Below are 24,581 nucleotides of genomic sequence, written 5' to 3'. Positions count from 1 at the left end.
TGGGCAATCTCTAGCAAAGTGCCCAAGGGTCCTGCAAATCCTGCACTGGTCCTGTCTACCTGAAATCTTGACTCTCTGTTGAAAGAGAGAGCCGTCTGGACGCTGAAGCATAATGTGGTCCTCTGAGATGTTAGGGTCAGAGACAATGACCCTAACACGAGGCACCCCGTCTGCACTGACTGCCTCTACCGAGGAAGAAGGCATGCCAGGAAGGGAGGGGATCTCCGTGACCACTCCGAATGTGGCTTCGATAGTAGCAAGAAGTCGATGGTAGACCTGAGGAAGACCAAGAAATCTAATGAACAATGATGTGACCTGCCTGTCCTCCTCGACCGGATCGAAGCCCAAGGTGTAAGATCCTCCTCGAACCCAAAGCCAGGGGATTAGCTTTGAGAACAAGGGCTGTGGACTCGTGGGAGTCGAAAACCACTTGGAAGAATCCACGTCCCAAAAGTCGAATATCCCTGAGGTGAGGGGCGAGGTCTCCTGGTAACGCCGCCAGCATCCAGTCTCTAGCCTGTGATCTGGAAGGGTGTGACCCAAAGATGCGGGCAAAAAGTGATGTGGAGCCCTCTAATTCCACATCTTTCTTGAGCTACTGCAGCTCGTCTTCTGAAAAAATGACGGTTCTCGCAGCCGGTGGAGGTGGACGGAGATTGGCTGAATGGGGATCCATTCGCCAATCGATGTGAAAAGGCCGATTCCAACATTGAAAAAGCTCCATCCGTGAAACTACTGCCCAGGACGCCCTGAACGCGGGCGCAAGAAGAAGGAGAAAGAGAGGGTAGGAGAGAGGGGAAGGAAAGGAGAGGATAGACTGAAGGGAGAGACGGAGGTAGGCTGAGGGGGAGGCGTGGGGAGCTGAGTTAGCAAGGAAGGGGGCGGGGAGCGAGAGGGAGGAGGTTTTTTTTTTTTGGGTCTCCTTGGGGGGGAGAGCAGCGGGGGGGGGGGGGGGGGGGAGAGGGAGGGGGAGGGAGGGGGGCGGGGGAGGAGAAGGGGGCGGGGGGGCTGGCGGGGGAGAGGGAGGGCGGAGGAGAAGGGGGCAGCGGGGAGGGGGAGAGCAGTGCAGGGGGAGAGGGAGGGCGAGGGAGGGGGGCGGGGGAGGAGAAGGGGGCGGGGGGGCTGGCGGGGCGAAGAAGAAGGGGGCAGCGGGGGGGGGGGAGGGATGACGGGGGAGGGGAGGGGACGGGGGAGGAGAAGGGGGGGCGCGGGGGCTGACGGGTGGGGGAAAGGTAGGGCGGGGAGGGAGAGGTAGGGGGCAGCGGGGGGGGGGGAAGAGGGAGGGTGGGGAGGAGGAAGGGGAGAGGGAGGGTGAGGGAGGAGGGAGGGGGCTGGCGAGAGGGGAGGGAGAGGAGGAGCAGCGAGGGGGGGAGAGGGGGGGCAGCGAGGGAGAGGGGGCTGGCTGAGAGAGGGAGAGGGGGGGGCAGTAGCTCACGGGGAGGAGCAGCAGCTCACTTGCCACGAGGCATCTCTGATTTGGGTAGGCGAGGAATCTCGAAAGGAGCCCGGAGCCGTCTCTGAAGAGGCAATGGTAGCGACCTCGGATCTCGTAGTACACTGGGCACCTGAAAATAAAATGCTCCTCCGACTCTACCTCCTAACAGTCGCACAGTATGCATAAGCGATGCTCCCTAGGAATCCTCTCTGCTCTGCCGCTCTCTATGTAGAGGCGATGTGATGATACCCGAAACTATCCGATGGAGATCCGTAGTGAGTGAGGCATATGAAGCTCAGTGTACCCCGGTGGTGTGATGAATCCCTCCTCCGAAATGCGAAGACAGTAATCTCTGTAGAAACTCAGCTTCACTAGAAGCTGCCTCGGCTCCAACTAGGTCCTAAAGGTGTGTAGCTGCAGGAGATCCTCTCGAATGACCTGGTTGGTATGTGGCCCAATTGGGATGGTGGGTGGGAGTACCGGAGGGGCATCTAAACTGTACTAAAAAGGAGGTATCCTATCGATGTGGAACCCTAGTCTCACAAACCATCTGTGAGTCCGTGCATACCAGCATCGCTCGTCTCCCTCTACTCATGGAGGAATCGAGAGCCAACCACGGCAACCTCTGTCTCCCTGATGTGCAGTCCCCATATGATCTAACCCGGTGTAGATATGTGATTGTCTAAAAGGCTGCATCGAGCTGGAGTGGAGAAGCACCAAACTCGGCTTGAATGATGTGATGTGGTATAGACGGTTCCCCCCGGATCATCCGTGAGAGCATGAGGATCTGCAAGCGCTCCACCCGTGTCCACTCTATCTGTGACATGTCAGGCCCCCAACAAGGGCTACCATACATACCGGCTCGTCGGACCAAGGAGTCGAAGAGAAGAGCCTTGGTCCGAGGGTCCTGGAAGTGAGAGTGAAAGCACTCTCTCTCTAGCCGGGCCAGTGAGGCGTATCCCCTGCTCAGTCTGGCCTGCATCGCTGGTCTCATCGTGAAGATCGGGCCGGAGAAGATGATCCCCAAGTAAGTGTACGAGGATACGATCTCAACTGGTCACCCACCCAAAGTAAAAGTAAATTGTTTCCGTTGCATGTTTGCTCGAGAGGTGTTAAAGATCATGACCTTGGTCTTGCCAAGGTTGACCTCCAAATCATGGGATAAACAAAAAGCCTGCAGTGCATCCAGGTGTCGCTGGAGCCCCTCGGGTGTGGACGACAAGAGTACCACGTCATCTACATAAAGAAGAATCCTGATGATGATCCTGGCAAGTGAGCAACCGGTCCCTCCGAACGTCCCCATGAAAGTCTCAAGCTCATCGATGTGGAGACCAAACAGGGTCGGTGATAAGGGACAACCCTAATTGACTCCTATGGTACTCAGGATCTCATCTATCCAACCTGCGCCTGTACGAACTCGGCCTGAGACTCTCATGCAATGCCATGACTGCCCAGATGATCTGCTGATCAAATCCCAGTGTCTGTAGGCGTGTGATAAGACGAGCTCGAGATACTGTGTCAAAGGCTTTGCGGAAATCCACAAAGCAACAGTATACCCTCTCCTTCCGTGATCTGGCCTCCTCAATGACACTCCTGAGTGTGAGTATGTGATCCATAGTCCCATGGTCTCGCCTGAAGCCGGTCTGACCCTCTGCTCTGAGCCCTCTCATCTCTGCGAACAGGCTGACCGATGCATCCAATACAGCTGCATAGATCTTGGACATCACATGTCCAATCATGATAGTCCTGTAGTTACTCGGGTCCATGGGATCGCCTACCTTGTGGATGGGGGTGATGGTGTTGAGTGTCCAAGTGTGGGGGAAACCAAGGCAAACAGCGTCATTGAATAGCTTTGCTAGGATCGGGGCTAACGTGTCAATCCCATATGCGATAAACTCAGTGCATAGCCCCTAGTGATCCTTAGCTCGGCCGTTGTGCGGTTTCAATGTCGCGTCCTTGACTCCCCCTCTGGTGAACAACGTGCAAGTGGTGGGACGAGGTGTGTGTATGAGGTCTGGAGTGGGCTGGTGTGGGACATCATATAGATGGTGTGCATACGTGTGCCAGACTCTCGTGTCGGTGAGGGGTGATGGGGACCTACGCTCAAGGAATCTCCGCCAAAAATCCTTAGACTTGCTGCTGTAAAAGATGTGTAGCAGCAGCTCCTCATTTTGACGAAGAAAAGCCTGCTTATTCCGACGTACAAGACGTCGATACTTGCGTATCGTGTCTGGTGTGTTCGGGAGGTGACATCTGGTTTCAAGTCAAAGCTGTCGGCGATAAGCCTTGCACTCCGCATCGTACCAATTGTTGCAGGGTATAGAACCAAGAGGTGGTGGTTTAGTGGACCGTGTGGTGTGGGGAAAGATTTGGAGGGCAGCCTCGTGGAGTGTGCAACTAATCAGGGCAGCACGGTCCTCTATGAGTGGTATGTGATCGATGTAGGTTAGGAGTCTGTTTAGGCGTCCAGAGTAGGCCGGTGAGAGGCTGTGATCAAAGTGTATGTCGTGGTAGGTGTCGTGCTTCCTATGTGGTGTGTGTGGTGTGGCTAAGCATTGGGTGGCGATAGTAAAGAATAGGTATGTGTGATCAGCTCCTGGAGGGAGTGGTGCTACGGTGAAGTCAATGATACATGAAGTGAAGGTAGGGGATCCCATGATGTAATCTACTACACTAGTGCCCTCCCTGTGTGGGAAGCAAGTAAAACCACCTGAGGAGGGCCATAGGTCGAGCCCGTTGTAGATGATGAGATCATGCATCCTGCCCAAATCGAGGAGCGCGTGTCCATATGGTGTAACAGGCCCGTGTCGATCCGATGAGGTCCTAGTCATACCTGCTCCATCTAGGTCCATGTCTGGAAGCATGATAGAGTCGTCTCGGAAGTCCAAGAGTGGTGCCTGTCGCGTACTCATCCTGGCGTTGAAGTCCCCAACAAGGAGAACTTCCCCGCAGGCTGAAATGTCTGGGATATCCTGATGTAAGGGTGCATATGGAGATGTCTCACCCTCTTCTCGTGCCACTCTGGCGAAGTGGGATGTGTCTGGCGGGAAGTAGCATATTGCTATGAAAAGGTCACGGGTGTCTGTGCGTCGGATCCGGATCCACATGAATCGGGAGTGTGCGTCCTTCCTCTCAATGGAGATGGCTCCATCGAGGGAAGACCTGTACAATACTGCGACCCCGCCTGATCCTCAGACTCCTCCTGTATCCCTTGTCTCATCCCTGAAGGCTGACTCCCATGTGTAGCCACTGACTATCGGTGGTGGATGCTCTGGGCTCTGGTGTGTCTCCATGTAAAAGACTATGTCTCGTCCTGTATAAGACTCCGAGAAGTTTCCTAGGTCTAACCATAAGGTGCCATTACAGTTCCAAATGGTGCAGTCTAGGGTCTTGAAAACCTGAGTCTCATAGGCCCCATCCCCCTAGGGGGTACGGGTGGGAGCCCGATGGGTACCGGTCAACAACCTACCATCTCCGACCACGGCCCATTTTCCCTCCTTGCGGGCAACATCTCGCTGCTGCAGAAGAACTCGTCGCTCCTCAATCTATAGTGGTGTCAAGTCCTCGTCCATGGACATGGTGGGATGCTCTCGTAGAGAGGCTCGGCGTCGGAGTGTCACTAGATGAGCATGTGAATCTCTGAAGCGAATGACTAGGGGCTGCTCTCGGTTGGGATCTCTCCCAACACGCCATGCTCCCTCTATGCCATGGTCGGGGACCCCCATGGTGGTAGTCGCAAAGGTAATCGCCTCCTCCATGGGCGTCGTAGTGGTACTGGTGCTGTCTCGCGTGATCCCTCATATCCGGATGTTGAGGGCCTTCAAAGCCCTCTGCTGCTGTTCCTGTATGGCGGCTGAAACGGTTGCCTTTGCGGGCTCCCGTTTTGCCACGTGCACCCATCTAGTCGTCTCTACTATAGCCGACTGTATCGTGGCTATCTATGCCTCCATCTCTGTGATTGGGGCTGCTCTGAGGGTCCCGAGCTCCTCTCGAAGCTATGTGATGTCGTGTTTGAGTCCCTGGATAAGGGTGCCCTGCTCGTGTATAATGCGGGCCTGCTCCTGGGTGTATCGGGCCTGCTTCTGGGTGTAATGTGTCAGCTCTGCCTGATGGGCCCGGATGCTGTGTATCTCAGCCAATAGGGAGTCCCAAGCATCTGGCGGGGGCCTAAGATGTCCTGGTCCAGGTGGGAATTGGATCTCGAGAGGGGTTGGAATGAAGGTGGGCTGCTGAGGTTGTACTGAGGGTGGGGACAATATGATATGGGCGAGGGAGTGATATGTAGGAGTAGCGAGGTCGGACAAGGTGATGAGAGGGAGGGGGGTGGGGAGAGAAGGAGAGAGAGAAAAAAAGAAAGATATATTAACGTCCGCAGGAGGCCTCGCGGGCCTATGGGACAAGGTATGGAATCAAGTAACTCATTTCGACCAATGTGGGCCGGGACAAAGGGCTCACTAAGGCCCTTGTTGAGTACTAAAATTCTATACTAGTAACAAATAGCAAAAAAATAGCAAAATAGCATGAGGGTGGCATGAAAATATCAAGTGCTAAGAGCTAGAGTCCCAAGTGCATGAACTGGCTCCACGTATCCACGCTCCATGATGGCTCACTGATGAGATGCAAAGAGCTCACGTATCTACATCTGTCGGGCTGTCTCCCGTGGTGGTGGAGGGCGTGATCTCCTCGATCTCTGGATCCGATGGGCTATGTCAAGGGTGACGCCTCGCCTCAGTTGATCTCCCTTGAGGAGAGCTGAAATAGGTCGAACCTTGATCGTGTGCTCTAGTCGCCTATCGCGTCGTGTACGGTCTCTGTGTTCCTCGTCCAACAGGAGAGAGAGTTTGAGGGGGCTGAAAGGGAGAGGGAGAGAGATGGGTTGAAGGAGAAGGAGTGAGGATTTAAGGGGCTAAGGGAGGGAGAGGGGAAGTGGAGGGTTTGAAGAGGGAAGAAAGGGCTGCCCTACAACGACCTTAAATAAGGCCCACATAGAGAGCCAGAGGATCACAATGACAAATGTCAAACATGCTTTTGAGACAACAAGATTCCAAATGGGACCCTAGCCTACCTCACTCTTAGCTTTGATCGATCACAGCTAACCCCAACTTTAGCTCACCTTGACATCAAACCATATTACAATAGACTGTCTCACCTTGCTCATGAGCAACGCCACTCAAACCAATTAACAAATGGCAGATGCAGATCTTGGACATGTTTCTGAGACAACAGTGGCCAAAAAGATTCTAGCCCAGGCTCCGTCTTACTACACCTGAGATATACCCTTTTTAAAGTACCTCTTATCTAGTTATATTTTGTGGAGGTGTTCTAGATGCCTCTAGTTCCCCTAAAGGGGGTTATGAGCATGATGAATTTTAGATGTTGTTTTCATATGTTAGAATTAGGGTTTCAAGGTGGAAAGCAAGAGAGCACACAAATGAGATCCATGTATTGCATAATGATAAAAACTGAACCCTAAAATGATTGAACCTGACTTAAACTCACATAAACTCCTAGACTGACACCTAAAACTCCGTACATCCAACATTTCCCCCTACCGAGTGAGGGTGGAAGGTATTTGAGACACCTTCAATAGCCATGGTGACGTAGGCTATAAGGACTCAGCTAGTACATGGTCCTAAAACAATCTCAGAGGCAAGTAAGCATAGCTCAAAGACTAATGATCATGGTACAAAAGACTTAGAGGCTCACCAAGCATGGCTAAGAGGCTTATCATGCATGGCTAAGAGACTAATGATCATGGTACAAAACACTTAAGAGGCTCACCAAGCATGGCTAAGAGGCTTATCATGCATGGATGTACAAAGACTCAGTGGTCTAGTGATAACATGCCTGACCACTCATGACAACATACATAAGTGAACTTGCCCGGCCCCCTTTTGTTGTAAGCTAGGGCATGGTGAACAGACAGAGCCTTTTATAAAGCAAGGCATGGTAGAGCCACTAGCTAGTATCCGCACACAAGGCAAATACAAACACAAATATGAATACTAAGTATCTTTGAAACCCATAGCAAGGATGAAAAAAACTATAGTGTGGTATCACTGCGGCAGTTTTCTGTATGTTGTCTGAGAAACCAAGTCCACCGGATGGCTGAGAATGGATAAGAGGATCTCTGCACAGAGATTCTCTGCTGGTGATCGGTGCCATGGTGACATGAAACTAGTGATAGAGACAATTTACATGGTGTCTCCTAGTAGTGGCTCATTGAACAAGTGCCACTGTCACCCGTCGGCTGTTCTTGGTTTAGCACACATAGAAGGAAGATCCCCAAGCCTCCGTTACGAATCGACACACGGACGGGTCTATTGTGCCTCTCGCTTTGGGCCTCGACTATGTCGTCTTCCTGGAGACTGCTGGTCCGTGCTATACAAATGGAAAAACACAATAGCTGAGCTCAGCCAGACTCCCTGATCGCGTTTGTGTGTCCTGAGCAGTTGGTCTTTGTGTCGTATAGCCTCATGAATGAAAGTCGCTAGACGTCACTAATCAGGGTGGACTAGGACACTGGAGAGGGGACTGAATCCATCTCTGAAAAGGCAATGGTGATGGCCCCGATCTCATAGTACACAGGGCATCTGAAAGCAAAGTGCTTGAACTCAATCTCCTGCAAATCACATAGGGCGTAGACGCGGCCCTCTCTAGGGATGCCCTCAGTCTCAATGCATGAATAGCAAAAAAGCCTTCTCAGAGAGAGAGAGAGAGAGAGAGAGAGAGAGAGAGAGAGAGAGAATAGCAAAAAGCACCTATGGGTCAGAAAGAATAGCAAAAAATCCTTGTGGATTACAGGTTACAGCAGTATGAATAGCTGGCAACATTGTATGTCACATTTTCTCTCTCAACACAAGCTTGGCTGGTGTATGTGCCCTGCCCCTGCCTAGGTATGAGAGGCTGGCTGTTTGAAGTGGTTTTTCAGATCTCAAGAAGTCACATACGAAAATTCTCCTTCCACTACAAGGATCACAATTCTGCATGCTATTAATGTGCTGCTGGTGAAGGTGAAAAAAGGTTTATTGTCATTCACAAATGTAATGCTGGAAAGCTTATTTAAAATGGCATAATCTGACTTCACTGCTTGTAGACTACATACCCAGGGTGTAGTAAAGAACTTTCATATTAGGCGATTCAGATACGGAAACATTATAATTGAAATACAACTACGCACCTGATTCTCTATTCTCCATAAGCTGCAGACATAGCCACTCTTAGACCCAGAAACAGTCCAAACTGGTCTCTTTGAGATATTCACCTCATTTACAAGGTCCGCACGCACACAGCGAACAGTATTCAAAGACATTGTGTCTTGTGTCTTTGACACAACACAACCTAATGTAACATACCCTGCTGGTGCTACAGGATACCAAACAAAGAGCTCTTCCAGCCCTTTTCCTGATGAGTGCATGCACTGGACAAAACGGATGGGGTCTGCCAACCTCCCTGAATTGTCATCTCGCAAAACTATTCCTACACTTGGTGGTTCTAACCTGCACCCATACCAAACAAAAAACTTCAGTAATACTCCCTCCCATTTCCTTCAAAAGGAAAGAGGGTGGGGGGGGGGGATCGACAAATATAGATGCATTCATTACCCTTCTGACATGTAATCACCAACAATTGTATAACCAGGTGGAGGAATAGGCCTCCATATTGCAAGCACCCGCCGAAGGTCATTCCCCTTGTCCCACCACATGCGCTCAAACTGTGCAGTGGTGGAAATAAATCGCCCTCCTTTAGGTGTGGCTCCTATACTTTCATGCCTAGGCATGCTTGGCCTACGTTCCAACTGGTTTACTCTTCCATTGATCGACTGGCTTCCAGAATTCAACCCATCTACACCAGATGTGCTTGCTCCTTCATACATAATTTCTCGTAAATCATAAATTGCTAGACTTGCTGGAGCTTCTATGGACTGATGTGCAAAGAAAGAACCAGCTGCATTCTCAATGCGCCACACACTGAAACCACTTTCAGTCCTGCTCAGCAAACCCCCCAAAAAAAAAAATCATATAATTTCCAAAGGCCTGTGCTTGTAGATGCTGTGCATAAGAGTAGAAACCTTTTTGTGTGTGTGTGTGTGTGTGTGTGTGTGTGTGTGTGAGAGAGAGAGAGAGAGAGAGAGAGAGAGAGAGAGAGAGAGAGATGCATCTAAATTGTCTCATGTATGGTATAGCAAAGATGACAAAAGGAAACAGATGAAAATTCTACATCGCACATGATGCTTTTCTGCATTGAAAAAAAAAGACAGCTCAATTGCACAAATAAAGCATGAGTGATTAGAATATCATCTTTTAATGGCATTAAAAGGCTCCATAATGTAGCTTTGAAAACACAATCCACACCCTGAGGAGCCTTGCTTTGTCAAAGGCTCTAAGCATATTTCTTCATGTACCACCCAAACCAGAGATAGGCTTGCAAAAGTTTGTTGGATCCAGCTTGGAATCTACTTCGAGGACTAAAACAAATCATGATGGAGTAGAGACCCTCATATAGAAGGGGAGCATTTTCATGATTTGAAAAACTGAACATGCCAAAATTTTCTAAGGGATGCTCTCTCTCTCTCTCTCTCTCTCTCTCTCTCTCTCTCATATACTCATGGTTGGTGTCGTTTGCTTCCTTCCCTTCCTCTCTTGTTACAGCTCTCTCACCGCTTATGACACCTACTTCGGAGGTGTCATACACTACTCCGCATTACGCTTCAACCTTTCTCTCCCCTCTCCCTCTCAGTCAGCCCACGCTCCCACATTCCATTGGGACTGCCTCTCCATTTCCACTGTCATCCCCGTACCTCACCAAGCTCACCTAGTCACCACCCACCTTCTAGGCTCATCCCCATACTTTCATGTCACAGCCATTACAGTCTCAGCTAGGACACGAGCGCCTGACACACCAGAGGCCTGGGAGACCTTGCTCATGGAGGTACACAATTTTCGTGAGTGCGAGATGGAGTTGACACGCTTCGCACAGGAGCAGGTCCGCTTCAACCAGGAGCAGAGCCGCATCATACAGGAGCACGCTCGCGCCATTCGGGAGCAGGCTGGTCTCATTTAGGGACTCGGACAGGATATCACGCAGCTCCGGCAACAGGTCATAGCCATACACACAGTCCGAGGGAGTACCCCGGTTGTGGAGGCACAGATTGCGAGCATGCAATCTGTTATTGAGGAGACATCCAGATGGGTTGACGTGGCCAAACAGGAACCTGCAAGGGTAACCGTTTCGGCTACCCTCATGGAGCAGCAGCAAAGAGCTAGCCAGTCTCTCGACATCACAGTACGTGGGATCTCACGCACTGAGGCTATGCCGATGGTAGATGCGACTGCTTTCGTGGCCGCTACTCTAGAAGTGGCTGAACACACGATTGAGAGGGCATGGCAGATGGGGAGAGACCCCAACCGAGAGCAACCCTGATCATATGGTTCCATGACACTCAGGCACGACTTTTAGCTTTACGACGCAGGTCAATCCTTCGAGATCAACTAGCGATCTCCATGGATGAGGACCTCACCCCTCTACACGTTGAGGAGAGACGCTCTCTCTTGCAGTAGCGGGATCAGGCCCAGAAGAAGGGGAAGTGGGCAGTGGTACAAGAGGGATGACTTCTTACAGGCCCCCGTAGGGCACCATCCCCCTCCCTTACATAGGGAAGTGGGGTCTATGAGACTCAGATATCCGAGACCCTATCTTGCACCATTTGGAACTGTAATGGTACCTTATGGTCAGAACCAGGAAACTTCTCAAAATCCTACAGGTCACGACATAGTCTTTTATACAGAGACACATCAAAGTCCAGAGTGCCCACTACCAGTAGTCAGCGGGTATACATGGGAGTCTGGCTACAAAGATGAGACGAGATCCACACTTTTGGGGACCATTTCAGTAGAGCAGAGAGATGCACATTCCAAGTTTCTTTGGATCCAGATTCGGCACATGTACAACCGGGATCTGTTTGTTGCAGTTTGCTACTTCCCCCTTCAGACCTCCCACTTTGCTAGAGATATTCGAGGTGAGGATGAGACATCATTGTTGACTTTTCTCGCCGCAGAGAAGTCCTCCTAGTTCGGGACTTCAACGCGAAGACAGGCGTCCGTCAGGTACCACTCCTCAACTTCACAAATGGTTCCACTCTACTGCCAGACATTGACCTTGAGGATATAGGTATGCTACGGGTTTCGGCTGAAAGACGAGGTCCGATCACATCTTATGGGCAAGCCCTATTAGACCTCGATAGGATGCATGATCTCATTATTTATAATGGTCTTGACAAATGGCCTGCATCTGATGGGTTCACGTGCTTTTCACATGGGGGAGGCTCCAGCGTTGTGGATTATATCATGGGATCCCTTGCCCTCACGTCTCGCATCACTGATTTTACCGTAGCACCTCTCCCTCCAGGGGCTGATCATACCTATCTTTTCTTTAGCATTTCCACTCCTCGTCGCACATCACCTTTCACCCCACTGAGTTCTCACTCCACCTATCATGATATACGCTTTGACCGCGATCACTCACCTACTTACTCTGGCTGTCTATACATACTTCTCGCTTATATTGACTTCATACCCCTATTAGAGGATCGTGCTGCCCTGGTCACCCGCTCACTACACCAGGCTGCCCTTCAAGCTTATTAGACTGGATTAAGAGCACCATCGGAGTAAAGCAAGGCTGCCCCCTATCATCAACTCTCTTCGGGCTCTATATCGATGAGATCACTTCTTTTGTCAATCAACTAGGCGGAGAGGGTTCGCTCCTAGCTGACATGATGGTGCAGATACTGTTGTATGCCGATGACGTCCTCATATCATCCTCAGCAGAGGGGTTGCAGAAACATCTAGAGGCTCTGGAGATGTTCTACAGGGAGAGAGACTTGACAGTTAACCTTGGGAAGACCAAGGTTATGATCTTCAACACCTTGCGAGCAGCAGTATCCCGTCACCATAGTTTCACATACCAGGGCGAGCCTGTGGAGATAGTGCAGTCCTACACATATTTGGGGATAATGTTCACTGGACTAGGTTTCACGATGATCCATGCGGGTACGGCACGACTCACACAAGAACGGGGTGCTCTGGCCTGACTATAGAGGCGATGCTTCCAAGCACACGATTGGCTACTTGCCCCTTCATCTTAATTAGCTCCATATCGTTAAAGGCTGTATACCCCGTTGCTGCGGGCTTTGATAGGATATTATCAAGTGCACTGTTTACTAGCTTAGCAACAGACACACATAACAAAACAAGTACTAACCTTTGAGAAGATCCCGCTAGCTGAATCTGCATCTGTTCTGCTCTAGGACTTTCTTCCATTTCCACGTTGCATTCTGAGATCACCATCTCAGCCATTTGACAATCCTTGTTTCGTGGACAATCTTTCCACTGATGAGGCTGAAGGCATCCAAAACACAAGCCTTCTCTCCTCGCTTTTTCTCTTTGCTCTGGGTTCAAAGAAGACTTCGACCAAGCCTGGGCTGCCATTGGTGTTACTTTTCTTTTCACTCCAATGGTGGTACTTGGTTTAGGAGTATCAACTGGCTTTGCCTGCTCGGCTTGACCACTAGGCTGTGAGGCACTCCCTTTGCTAATCCAATTCTTCTTAAATCCAATTTTCTTCGGGTACTCATACCGACTCCCAACCTACACAAACCCACTTGGTTTGTTCCCTTTGGCATCCTCATAGTTCAGGGCTATGGAAATTGCTTCATCTAGCGTGTTCGCATACTTAGCCCGAACTTCCATCTTGATCCAATCATTCAGTTCAAAGATAAAATCTTTTACCTGCACCGACTGAGGTAGAGATTCATAAATTTTCATTACACTCTCTGAACTTATCAGTGTATTCAGCCACTGATAAATTTCTCTAACAAAGGTTTCGATACTGATCCCAAGCTCAGTATGCTTCGTCAGGAGATAAGAAGTGTTTTCTAAATTCCTTTTAAAACCCCTCCCAAGAAGTGGATGCCACTCCATCATTCTGTTGTTTTATCCACCACCTATCCGCTACCTCATTAAACATATGGGTGGCCTCGCGGATTTTTTTCATATCATTCCCAATTTCACAAATAGCGAAGGCCTCGTCCCATTTGTATAACCAGGTCTCTATGATATTGGAACTACGGTCAGACATCTGACCAGAATACTTTTCTGGCCTATAATTGGCAATATTAGGCACCTTAGCCCTCCTAGGCTCGACCATATAAACACTAGATTCAGGCTCCATTGGAGCCCTACCCTTCTCTTCACGAGATGGTCTAGCAGACATACTATGAACCATTTTTCTGAGCCCGGATTGCCCTACATTTGCTTGCAATTGTTGAGCTAAAATATGTTGCAAGGCATCCTCCAATAAAGCAATTCTACCAGACAGTGTATGGCCTACTGAAGCTTCTTCTTCAACTTCCATTTAGGTCGACGGGTGTTTTTTTTTTTTAAAATTAACACACTCTATATAAATTGTAAATGCAAACTGTCACAACTTCCCTATGCTAGGGAATGCCTGCAATCCAGACAACTTCACAATTGAAATAAACACGCTTTCCCTATACTAGGGAAATATCTGCAATCTTTAGTGGGAAATAACCAACCCCACAATAAAATTTTAAAACTCAAATAACTCCAAGGCATAAAGAAATAGAAAGCTCCCTGGTCCAAACTTCAGTGTTCACGCCCCTGATCGCCTCTATTTGACACTACACCACTTCAACATATCCAAATCCACCCAAAAGTGCCTCCAAACAGGTTTTCCGTCAAGTTCCGTCCAGTTTCGTCAATATATGGACAAAAAAAAACGGGATTCCGTCCATGATCAACGGAAACTCCTTAATCAATTTTGTTTTCTCTATCTTCCTCTAGCATACACTCACAGTATTGCGCAGTTTCACTGGTCTCCCACAATTCAGCACTTGAACATTCCTTATTCAAAGAAGACCATTGCCAAGGCTAAAGCAAGATCGTTATCTGCAGATGGACATACTTTGCAAGAGGAGGCTTGAGAATATATCATCATTGGTACACGTGGAACAAATCTCTAGATTGGAAGACGACTCAGAATCTAATCCTACACGTGAAATCACCCGTCACTACATTATCCTTCTTCAACGCATGATGCATCGTGACCAAATCGCCCACGTTCCCTGAAAGCGATTCCAACGTCAACTAGCAGCGTAGAACTTCCCCATAGAAATCCTTGTCCTAGTTGTCATGTTGCACAAAGGAAATTCTCAACTTGAGCGCCGCTGCCTCCACGACTATGTCTCAAAAGTTCTGCATTAACATCGATAACGTCTTGTAGCATCTCTCTGACAGGAAAGACTCCAGGAAGGCGTTAAGAGGGTCAACAATAGCTTTCAGGCCTGCCAGATTGTACGATTGATTTCCGACGACGGGCTTGCTATAGAGACAAAGACGCTAGAGGCTTGTCGGTTCTTGAGCCCGATAGTTCCTATCAAAGTCTATTACTCATCACGCTCCAACTGATCTTTCGTTGGGTATCACGATGAACACCCATCGTCCTAGGCTCTGATACCAAATGAGACAGTCCCAATCGTAAAACTTGTTCCATCTTCACAAATCTCTTGGATCAATCACGGGGTAGACACTCAGATATCCTCCCAGCCAATTCTCGGTGGTAGCAAACTCTCTCAGAATCCCAATCTTACGTGAAAGCTCCTGCTTGCATATTCCACCAAGCCCCAATTCCCTAGATGGATCTAGTATGCCACATGTCTTCATTCTAGGGTACCTCGTAAATGCATCTTTACTACCCCTCTCTTGGGATATCAATTTATTTACTTGCCCCTAAGCACATTTCCACACTTAATGCATTTAAGACCCATAGCCTTAGACCCATCTAGTCAGTGCCTTGTCACCCTCATCAAGGACCTTGACATTAACCCCTTTGACCATTTACATGAAGCCCAATAAATATAATACAAACATTGATCCTTTATAAAGGAGAATGTCGACTGACCCTTTCGAGCTCATGTTGCCTCAACTTGAGCGTAACAGTGGGCTCAGTCGAATGAGCTACACATAGGTAGAAGGCTATTGGTATGCACACTCTTTTTTTTTTTTTTGGTGGAAACTTTTTTTTTGCCCCCAAGAAAGAGACATCTATTAAGTAAGAGAAAAAACCCGCGACAGCAAGCTCAAAGCGGAATACATCATGAAACCATGAGGATAAATAAACCCCCTCAAAATGAGGTGGAAAACAACCAAGGTTGAGGCTGAAAGTGCCACCTCAACCTTGTAAGAGTCTCAGAGAAGAAAGGAGAATCCTTCCATTCCCTGAAGAAAGAAGCCCTCCTAGCTGAGGCTGCACGGGAGTCTCCCTACATGCTCGTCCATATGGCCATCAAAGAATGTATGGTGTCAGTCCAAACACTACCCAATGTGTGCGAGGGATGAACCTAAGTTCCCTCCAATGCCTCTGTCCATCTGGCTCTATAGATATGCCAGGCTGCTATGCTCGCCAGTATCTCCCAAGAGGTATCCACATAGGCATGTACAGCTGCAAAAGGAAGGTGTGGTACCACATCCAAAGAACAAGACTCAACCTGATGGTGTCAAATCGAAATGGCCCGAAAAGAGACATGTCTCTCATAAAAGACTTGAGGCCCTGTAAGAGAAAGCCAAGCCACTGAGCCCCAAGTCATAAAGAATGGGGAGTGTGATGGGATATCTCAAGGTGTATGCCCCAGGCACACCTTGGGTGTTATGTGTGTGTGCTAGAGGCACAGTTAGGTGCCCATAAGCACTGTTAGGTGGTGGTAGATGCCACATAGGATGATTGAGAGATTCTAGGAGCTGATTGAGGAGATGATTGTGGAGCTTGGTGGCTCATGTAAGAGGTGCCTACATATGGACCTCACCTTTCTTCATTCCATAAGCAAGCAAGCATTCTCATTTCGTGTTCAGCTTCATGCTTTCCTTTCTCTTCTTCAACATGGTATCAGAGCACTATGATCCTCCTTGAGCCCATTTATGCCATGTCATCTTCTTCTTCACCTTCCTCTCCATTTTTCCCCTTTCTGCCCAACCACTTGGAGGGCTGAGTTCTCCATCTACAAGCAACCATTCCCAGAGTCCTTCTGGCTGGAGAGACCCTTCATATGGGCGACCTTCCACGTCAGAGGAATTAGACAATGGTGCCCACCAAACCGCGCAACAGTCGCCTTCTTCCTGACGCCATTTCGTGCAATTCGACTTGCTGAAGCAGCCATTCCGAAATTCCTCTGAGCCAAGCTTGCACAACAGCATGAGCTAGCCCCTGTTCAGATTTGAAGTAAATGGTCCACCAGGGAGGGAGAAACAGGTGAAAAACCAGTCGACCTTCAAGCTCTTGGCTATGGCGACGTGACGCGGCATTTCGCCTCTCTTCTTCAGTGGCTCTTCTCTGGTATACCAGCTTTATTTCTACCTAGAAAGCCCTCTTTTCTTTGCTTTGAAGAGTGAGATACAAGCCCTCCAAGATCAGGTCTCTGTTTTGGACAGTTTTGACAATGTTGTGAGTTTGGTGCTACATTAGATGCTACTTTAGCATTTCTGATGTTTTAAAGTGTTGAATAGCATCAATACAATTGTGGCTACAAATTTCCTTTAGGTTGCTATACCTGGATTTGCTTGGAATACTTTCATTTAGCCGCCTCTATGAAGCATGCAAGTTGAAATATCATTTCCATAATGATTTTTAGTATGGAATTTGGTTACAAGTCTTTGCTACACTAAATGCTTGTACTTTGAAAGCTTTTCAACTCTAGACACTGCCCATTTTGGGTTAGACCCTCTCATGGCTACCTTCTTGAATATGGATAAGTTCAATGGTAAAGGCTTTCACACATGGCAGATGAAAGTTAAGTTTGCATTGATGAGGGAAAATCTATGGGGGCTTGTCAAACCTGCTTCAAATTCTTCTTCAACAGCCTCTAATGCTGGAGAATCCTCAGCTTCTACACACCCGGCAAGAGATCCTGCTAGAGAGGAGAAAGCCTATGGCATTATTGCTCTTGGCTTAGGAGATAACTATATTCATCACATTTCTGATTTGGAGTCTCCTTCTGAAGCTTGGCAAAAGTTTGATATTATTTTTGGTGCTAGCTCTCACATCTCAAAATTGTCACTTAAGATTGCTTTCTTTGAATTGAAGATGGCTAGTGGCACTCCCTTGGCTGCCCATGTCAATCACATGCGGAGTCTCATGACTCAACTTGCTTCTATCAACTCTCCAATCACTACAGATGATGCAATGGCAGTATTACTCAAAAGTATGCCTGAAGATTATGATCATGTTGTTACCACATTGAAAAACTAATCCTACTCTTGAAGGTCTTATTACTGCTCTTCAAGAAGAAGAAAGGCACAAGGAACTCCGAAGAGGTAATGACACAACCTATGCCATAAAAACTCAAATGGGCAAGTTTCAACCTTTGTGGGAAGACTAATCACCTCTCAAAAGATTGCTTCAAGATCAATCCTTGCAAATATTGTGGCAAAACAATCACCATGAAAAGTATTGTAAGGCCAAAAAGGAAGCAACTACAAAACCAGAAACTGCTAATTTACTTTCAGTTGATGTGTCTCCACAAGATGAGGCCTCCTATGATGATTATGCTTTTTGAACCATCTCCATAAATGCTCCAGATCTCTCTTTTATGTCGAGTCAAGGTACTCTGCCTGGATAGTCCTCCAAAATGAATGGAATAAACTATTGTGTTCTTTGAAAACACCTCTGGTCACCATATGATGTAGGCCATGTGTATGTGTTTAGCTCCATGGTACCTCCTGTAGACATTGTGTGCATGTACATGCACGGGAGATAACCATTGGAAGGTCTTATGTATCCCTTTTGTTTACTTCACACCCTTGGGAACCCCTTGCTAGCATGAGATCCTAGCCATAGATTTATCCTTGACCACCATGAGATGGCATGAGAAACTATGAGACTAGATGTATCCTTAACATAGTCTGAGGCATTCCCTTGAGGGGGGGTTTGATGGGATATCTCAAGGTGTATGCCCAAGGCACACCTTGGGTTCTATGTGTGTGTGCTAGAGGCACAGTTAGGTGCCCATAAGCACTGTTAGGTGGTGGTAGATGCCACATAGGATGATTGAGAGATTCTAGGAGCTGATTGAGGAGATGATTGTGGAGCTTAGTGGCTCATGTAAGAGGTGCCTACATATGGACCTCACCTTTCTTCGTTCCATAAGCAAGCAAGCAAGCATTCTCATTTCGTGTTCAGCTTCATGCTTTCCTTTCTCTTCTTCAACAGAGTGCACAAAGTGACTGAAAATCCTGGCTACCCCCATCCAAATCATCCTCGCCTGTTTGCAATCCCATAAGCAATGCTAAATAGTCTCCAAAGCAGAGAGGTAACGAGAGCAAGTAGGGTTGGCTCCAAATCTGGATCTCCAAAGGTTAACTGCAATCCCACCATGGATAGGAAGCCAAAAGAAAAGAGTGATCATTCCTGTGGGATTTCCATTGTCTCCTCCAGAAGCACCTCTGCAAATCTGCAGTGATATCAAATGCCTCTCAATGAGGAACTCTGGAAGGTCTCCAACCTCTACTACTGAGCTGGAATCTCCTGGCATTACTGACCGTGTAGCGAAAGAAGGGGATGCTCTTCTCTCGAAGCCCTGCGTCAATCCACTCCCACTCTCCAGGGGTCCCACTACAAATACCTGATGAGAACTCCCCCGTAGAGCCAAAGTCTCCAAGATCCAATGGAGAGAAGCCGGGGGTCTGGGTCAAGGAACCACTCTAAATCAAACCCCTGCACCAAAAGACCTACAACCCACCAATAAGTACCTGGCTGTGGGCTGATCTGTACAAAGAGGAAACACCTATGATCCAAGCATCTGTAAAGCCAAAACGTAGAAGGGTGCCCTCCAAAAACCCCCAATCTACTCTATCATAAGCTTTCTCAAAATCCAAGAGTAGAATGGCTAGATTCTAGCCGCTCTGCATGGCCCACTCTAAAGCTTCCCAAAAGGAGAAAGTGTTATAAAAAATGCTTCTACCATGCACAAATCCCGTCTGAGTGTCATGAATAAGATCTAGGAGAAGGGGCTGCAATCAGAGGCTGATTGTCTTGGCCAGAATCTTGTAACATGCCCCCAAAAGTGTGGTAGGCCTCCACTGGGACACTAAATTTCGGCAACCTCCTTTCGGGATAAGGTGGATGAGACCCTCTGTGAGAGACCTAGGCATCTCGCCAAAGTCCCAAATGCCCTACAGGACTGATGTAATGTACTCTCCAATCATATCCCAAAATGCAATGAAGAAAGAAGAGGTGAGGCTATCCGAACCTGGGCACTTGCCCTTGTGAAGGGCTGAAAGTGCAGTCCTGAACTCTGTGTTGGTGAAAAATGCATCAAGCAAAACATGCATATCCGGTTTCACGACCATAGGGATGCTCTGCCAAATAGCCTGTCTAGCATCCTCTCTATCCTGTATGTCAACATCAGCAGTAAGAAGGGCGGCATAGAAATCTGAAGCTATGTGCATGACGTCATCTGGATCTATCTGTAAAAGCCCATGTGAGTCAATAAGCTAGGATATACTCTCTCTACTATGTCTAGGGCCAAGAGTAGAGAAAAAGTGTTTATTGACTCTGCCACCCATTTGAATCCAGAAAAACTCCCGTGCATGAAAGGCATACTCTGCTCTCTGATCAAGCAATATCTGTTGATGAGCCCTTGCTGCAGCAAGGCGCTCTTGAATCGAAGCATCTGAAGGCCGTTTCTGCTCTTCCCTTTGCAAAGCTGCTAACTGCTGGTGAATACCAATCTCACGTCTGAGAATATCGTCTCCTGGTAATAGCAACTGAGTGGTAAAAGTCGCTAATACCAGAAAGGGCAGCAGCTACATGTGATGGAGATGGCTGCGCACCCTGGACATGAGAGTATCTCTGCCACAGTAGTGAAAAATGAAGGCATTCCAAGCTGCTCTCTCTAAAGAGCGAAGTCCTCCTTCTCTACCCCCTTTTTTGTTTGACGGTAACTCAATCATGTTGAAGTCACCTCCAATCACCCATAAATCCGCCATGGGGGCCCAGGAGAGCAAATCCTTCCACATAATGACATGTTCCCCTCTAATGTTGGAGGCATACAGGTTAAGGAAACCAACCTTATCAAGAGAATAATCCACTGAGCCCTAGAGGGAATAATGACTTCGTGTCCAACAACTAAGGGGAGAACCGACTGTGAAACTGAAATAGAAGTGCCTCCCCTAGTGCCCAAGGCAGGCGACCAAAATGTATGACTAGAAAGCAACTTGCCTGACTTGGCACAATCCCTAGAATCCAGTTTGTGCTCCTGAATAAATAAGACATCGATGGAACCCCCAATAACACCTGGATGAAGCTGATCCCGGATCAGCTGTCTGCGGCGGCGATGTGGGACGCCACCTAGGCCCTATATGTTCCAACTAACAATCCTCATCAACGGGAGGATGTAGAATGAAACACCTTACCCAACCTAGCAGCGGAAACAAACCCCTCAACATGGGAAGACCTCCTGCTCAAGAAGCGAGGAATGGAACCAAGTGGCGGAAATCAATAGAAGAAAGAACCATGCCACCTGACGAAGAAGCCCTATCAACAGGAAACCCAATCACTGACTCACCAAAAGTAGAGGGCACAAACTCCTCCTCTGCCAAATCTGAAGCATCTGTCAAGGCTGAAAATGAGTTCCTGTGAATCATGCCAGACACTGGAGTGCGAAGGATCCTTTTTGAGGGAAGAGGGTTAATAAAGTAAACCATCCCCTTCCCCCTATCCAAGGGAGAAAGTGAGGACTGCTCAAGACGACCCTCTGTATGAACGGCCGCGGAGACCTCTCATGCCTCGAGGAGAGGATCTGGCACCAAACTAGATAAACGTGGACTCGCTGGGTCCAGGGGAGAAGCTGCAATCGGGGAGGAGGTCGAAGGTGAAGCGTCTTGGACTGTGTGAGGTGAGACTGGAGGGACAACCCGAGCTGAAGCAGAGTCAACTAATGCATCTTCATGAACTGAAGGTGGAATCTGCACATGAACCGGAACCCAATGGGGTGCGGCGGGTGTCCTTGAAGGTCGTGAGGCACCGGAGGCAATAGGCGGCGGTACCAAAGGAGCGCTCAGTCGATGAGGAGCACTCTGGTGAGTACGAGCTATACCACCACCCTGAGGAGGACCACCCTGTCGAGGCCGACGAGCAAGTGCTGAACCTGTACCACCCCCTGTCGAGGCCGAGGAGCAAGTGTTGGACCTGTACCACCTCCATGTCAAGGCCAAGGAGCAGGTGCTGGACCTGTACCACCCCCCTATCAAGGCCGTGGGGCATTATACCAGAAGGCTTCTTGGGCCTTTTCTTCTTCCTGGAGCAATCCCTCGCGAAGTGTCCAATGGTCCTGCATATCCTGCACTAGTCTTGCCTACCTGCAATCTCTACTCTCTGGCGAAAAAAAGCACCATTCGGGCGCTGAAGCATAACATGGTCCATCATGAGGTTAGGATCCTTACGGAGGACCCTAACTCTAGGTACCCCATCAGCCTTGGTTGCCTCTGCTGCAGTCAACGACAACACAGGGAGGGGGGGGATCTCAGCAACCACGACGAAATGCTGCCCAATAACAGGAAGAAGTCGATGGTAAACCTGGGAAAGCTCGGGAAATCTGATGAAGAGCGAAAAATTTTCCTTGTCTGCCTCCACTGGGTCGAAACCAATATTGAAGGCGTCAAAGAAAATCTTCCTGTGTCCCAGGTGTAAAAACTCAGCTTTGAGCACGGTGCTAGAGTGTCAAAGACAACCTGGAAAAAACCTCGTCCCAAAAGACGAACATCTAAAAGTCATGGAGTGAGGTCTGGGGGAAGAGCCGCAAGCATCCAATCTCTCGCTTAGGATCTGGAAGGGTAAGACCTGAAGATGCGTGCGATCAACGTGGTAGAGCATTCAATCTCTACGTCCTTCTTGAGCTACTGCAACTCGTCTTCAGAAAATGTAATAGTTTTCGCGGATGGTGGAGGCGAAATAGGATTGGCTGACGTCAAAAAGCGCTGCGGGAGAAGGAAAGAGGGGGAAATGGGAAGCAAAGAAGGGGATGGGAAGGGGAGGGGGGCAGAGGAGAGGGCTGAGGCAGGGAGAGGAGAGGGGGGTAGAGGAGAGAGCTGAGGCAAAGGGTAGGGAGCGAGGTAGAAGAGAGGGGGGTAGAGGAGAGCGGGAATAGAGGAGAGGGAGGGGGGTAGAGGCTGAGGGAAGGGAACGGGGTAGAGGGCGGAGGGGGGTAGAGGCTGAGGGAAGGAACGGAGTAGAGGGCGGGGTAGGGAAAAGGGTAGAGGGCGGGGTAGGGAGCGGGGTAGGGAAAAGGGTAGAGGGCGGGGTAGGGAGCGGGGTAGAAGGCGGGGGTAGGGAGCGGGGGAGAGGAGGGGGCGGAGGGGGAGAGGGGGCTGAGAGGTAGGGAAGGGGAGCGGGCTGAGAGGGGAGGGGGCGGGCTGAGAGGGGTGGAAACTTTGATTGATTATATTACAAAAGTAGCGACGTCAAAACGAGGCAGCCGAAATTACATCAGCCATGAACACACACACACACACACACACACACAGAGAAAGATGTGTTAACGTTTCGGGAGGCCGTGTGGGCCTATGGGACAAGGTACACCAAAAAGGAAAATCTCATACAAGCCTCAAGGGGCTGGAGCGAAGGGCGAACACACACAGATACATATGCAAATATATATGAATCCGGTGAATCTGGGTCAGAGGCTAGCTGAAGTAGGAGGGTAGAGAGAGAGAGAGAGAGAGAGAGAGAGAGAGAGAGAGCTACAAGTAGGAGGGAGCGGATAGGATTAGATGTCACATAAAAAATACTACAAGAGTGGAGGGGTTGGACTTATATAGTCCCCTCCATTATCCCCTCTAACCCTCACTAAAACACCCCTAAATTAACCCCTTTTCCCCCCTTCATTACACACAACATAAAAATGCTGACTTGCATTGGAGTAGTAGTAGTAGCTTGAGTTCCATCAGGAGAATATTGTGGGGCAAAATGACCAAGCTTTCGACATTAATAGCATGCATTTGGGAAAGGTGAAAACTGTAGAGCAATACAATATGGAGAAGACACATCAAACCCAATATTCAGACAAGCTGGTATGGGCACCTGCCCATCCCAAAGAATACACACTCGAACATCTCTTCTCGGTATGAAAAACACTTGCTGAGGAACATGAAGAATGCTCCCAAGTAATGCTGCAAGAGTATGTATGAATATGCAGAAAGAAATGAACCGGGAGGGACTTAAAAGTCGCTCATAACAGGCAGAAGAACATATATTCTTTAGCTGGATGAGAACGGTGATCCCAAGGCATAACATGAGGTGTAACACACTATGCCCAAATTCCAACGAAAGAGAAGGGAGCCTTAGATCCTATTAAACAGCCAATCTTCAGTGATATGTATCCCCGGTGATGAAAACAAACTTCCATGGACAATAGATCCATCTAAAAAACGGAGGAAAAATCTTGGAGCCATATAATCTGAGCAAAATCACCTTCCAAAGACTTAACTAAAAGAAGTCATATATCACCATTGTGGACAAACTAATGACATAGGCCATTTATCTTAAAATTCAAGCACTAAAAAAGCATAATAGAAGTGGTTCTCCCAGTTCATCAAAGAAACACCATTTCAGACTTACGTATTCCCTATGGGGTGTGTTCATGCCTATGATCATTCCCTCTAAGGCAAGACCAAAACAGGGATGAAAGCTTTTGCTTTATGGAAAACAGGTATAGAATCCTCTCCCCCCCTCAATCTACTTTTAGACAAGACTATGCCTATCGCCAATAAAAATTTGCAATTGGGCTTTGAATAATACCCTGAACCAGGAGGCACGTAGAAGACACAATCATCAATTGATGCTGATGTTACAAGGTCAGAACGAACACAGTGAACAACACTAGGAGCTGGTGATGCATCACCCATCTTTGCAACACAACCGATTGCAACATACCCAGGAGGCGCAAGGGGCCTCCAGATAGAGCATTCTTTCCTGCCATCACATCCACTGAATATCCAAACAAGATCAAAACCCACAGGCTTTTTGACACGACGATAAGCATTGCTGACAGCCATCACGGCTTGAGAAGGGGGCGCTTCTC

The 24,581-nt window shown here is 48.6% G+C and overlaps 1 protein-coding gene across 2 annotated transcripts in view; it reads right to left on the bottom strand.

Moving 5' to 3' along the window:
- The window catches only part of LOC147902770 (calcium-dependent lipid-binding family protein), a 227,504-nt gene that overhangs the window by 42,706 nt on the left and 160,217 nt on the right, over positions 1 to 24,581 (bottom strand). For both annotated transcript variants that reach the window (XM_087373773.1, XM_087373775.1), the window contains exons 39-41: positions 24,299 to 24,580; positions 9,040 to 9,423; positions 8,616 to 8,934 (exon numbers count right to left, since the gene is read on the bottom strand). In XM_087373773.1, the coding sequence (XP_087229899.1) occupies positions 8,616 to 8,934; positions 9,040 to 9,423; positions 24,299 to 24,580 (985 nt within the window). The remainder of the gene's footprint in view (positions 1 to 8,615; positions 8,935 to 9,039; positions 9,424 to 24,298; position 24,581) is intronic.

The sequence above is a fragment of the Dipteris shenzhenensis genome, chromosome 4 (genome assembly GCF_047967505.1).
Source record: "Dipteris shenzhenensis isolate YYH24624 ecotype China chromosome 4, Dip_SZ_1.0, whole genome shotgun sequence".
NCBI classification, from domain to species: Eukaryota; Viridiplantae; Streptophyta; class Polypodiopsida; order Gleicheniales; family Dipteridaceae; genus Dipteris; species Dipteris shenzhenensis.
Note: the sequence above shows the minus strand (reverse complement) of the source record. Positions and strands in the feature narration are given on the sequence as shown.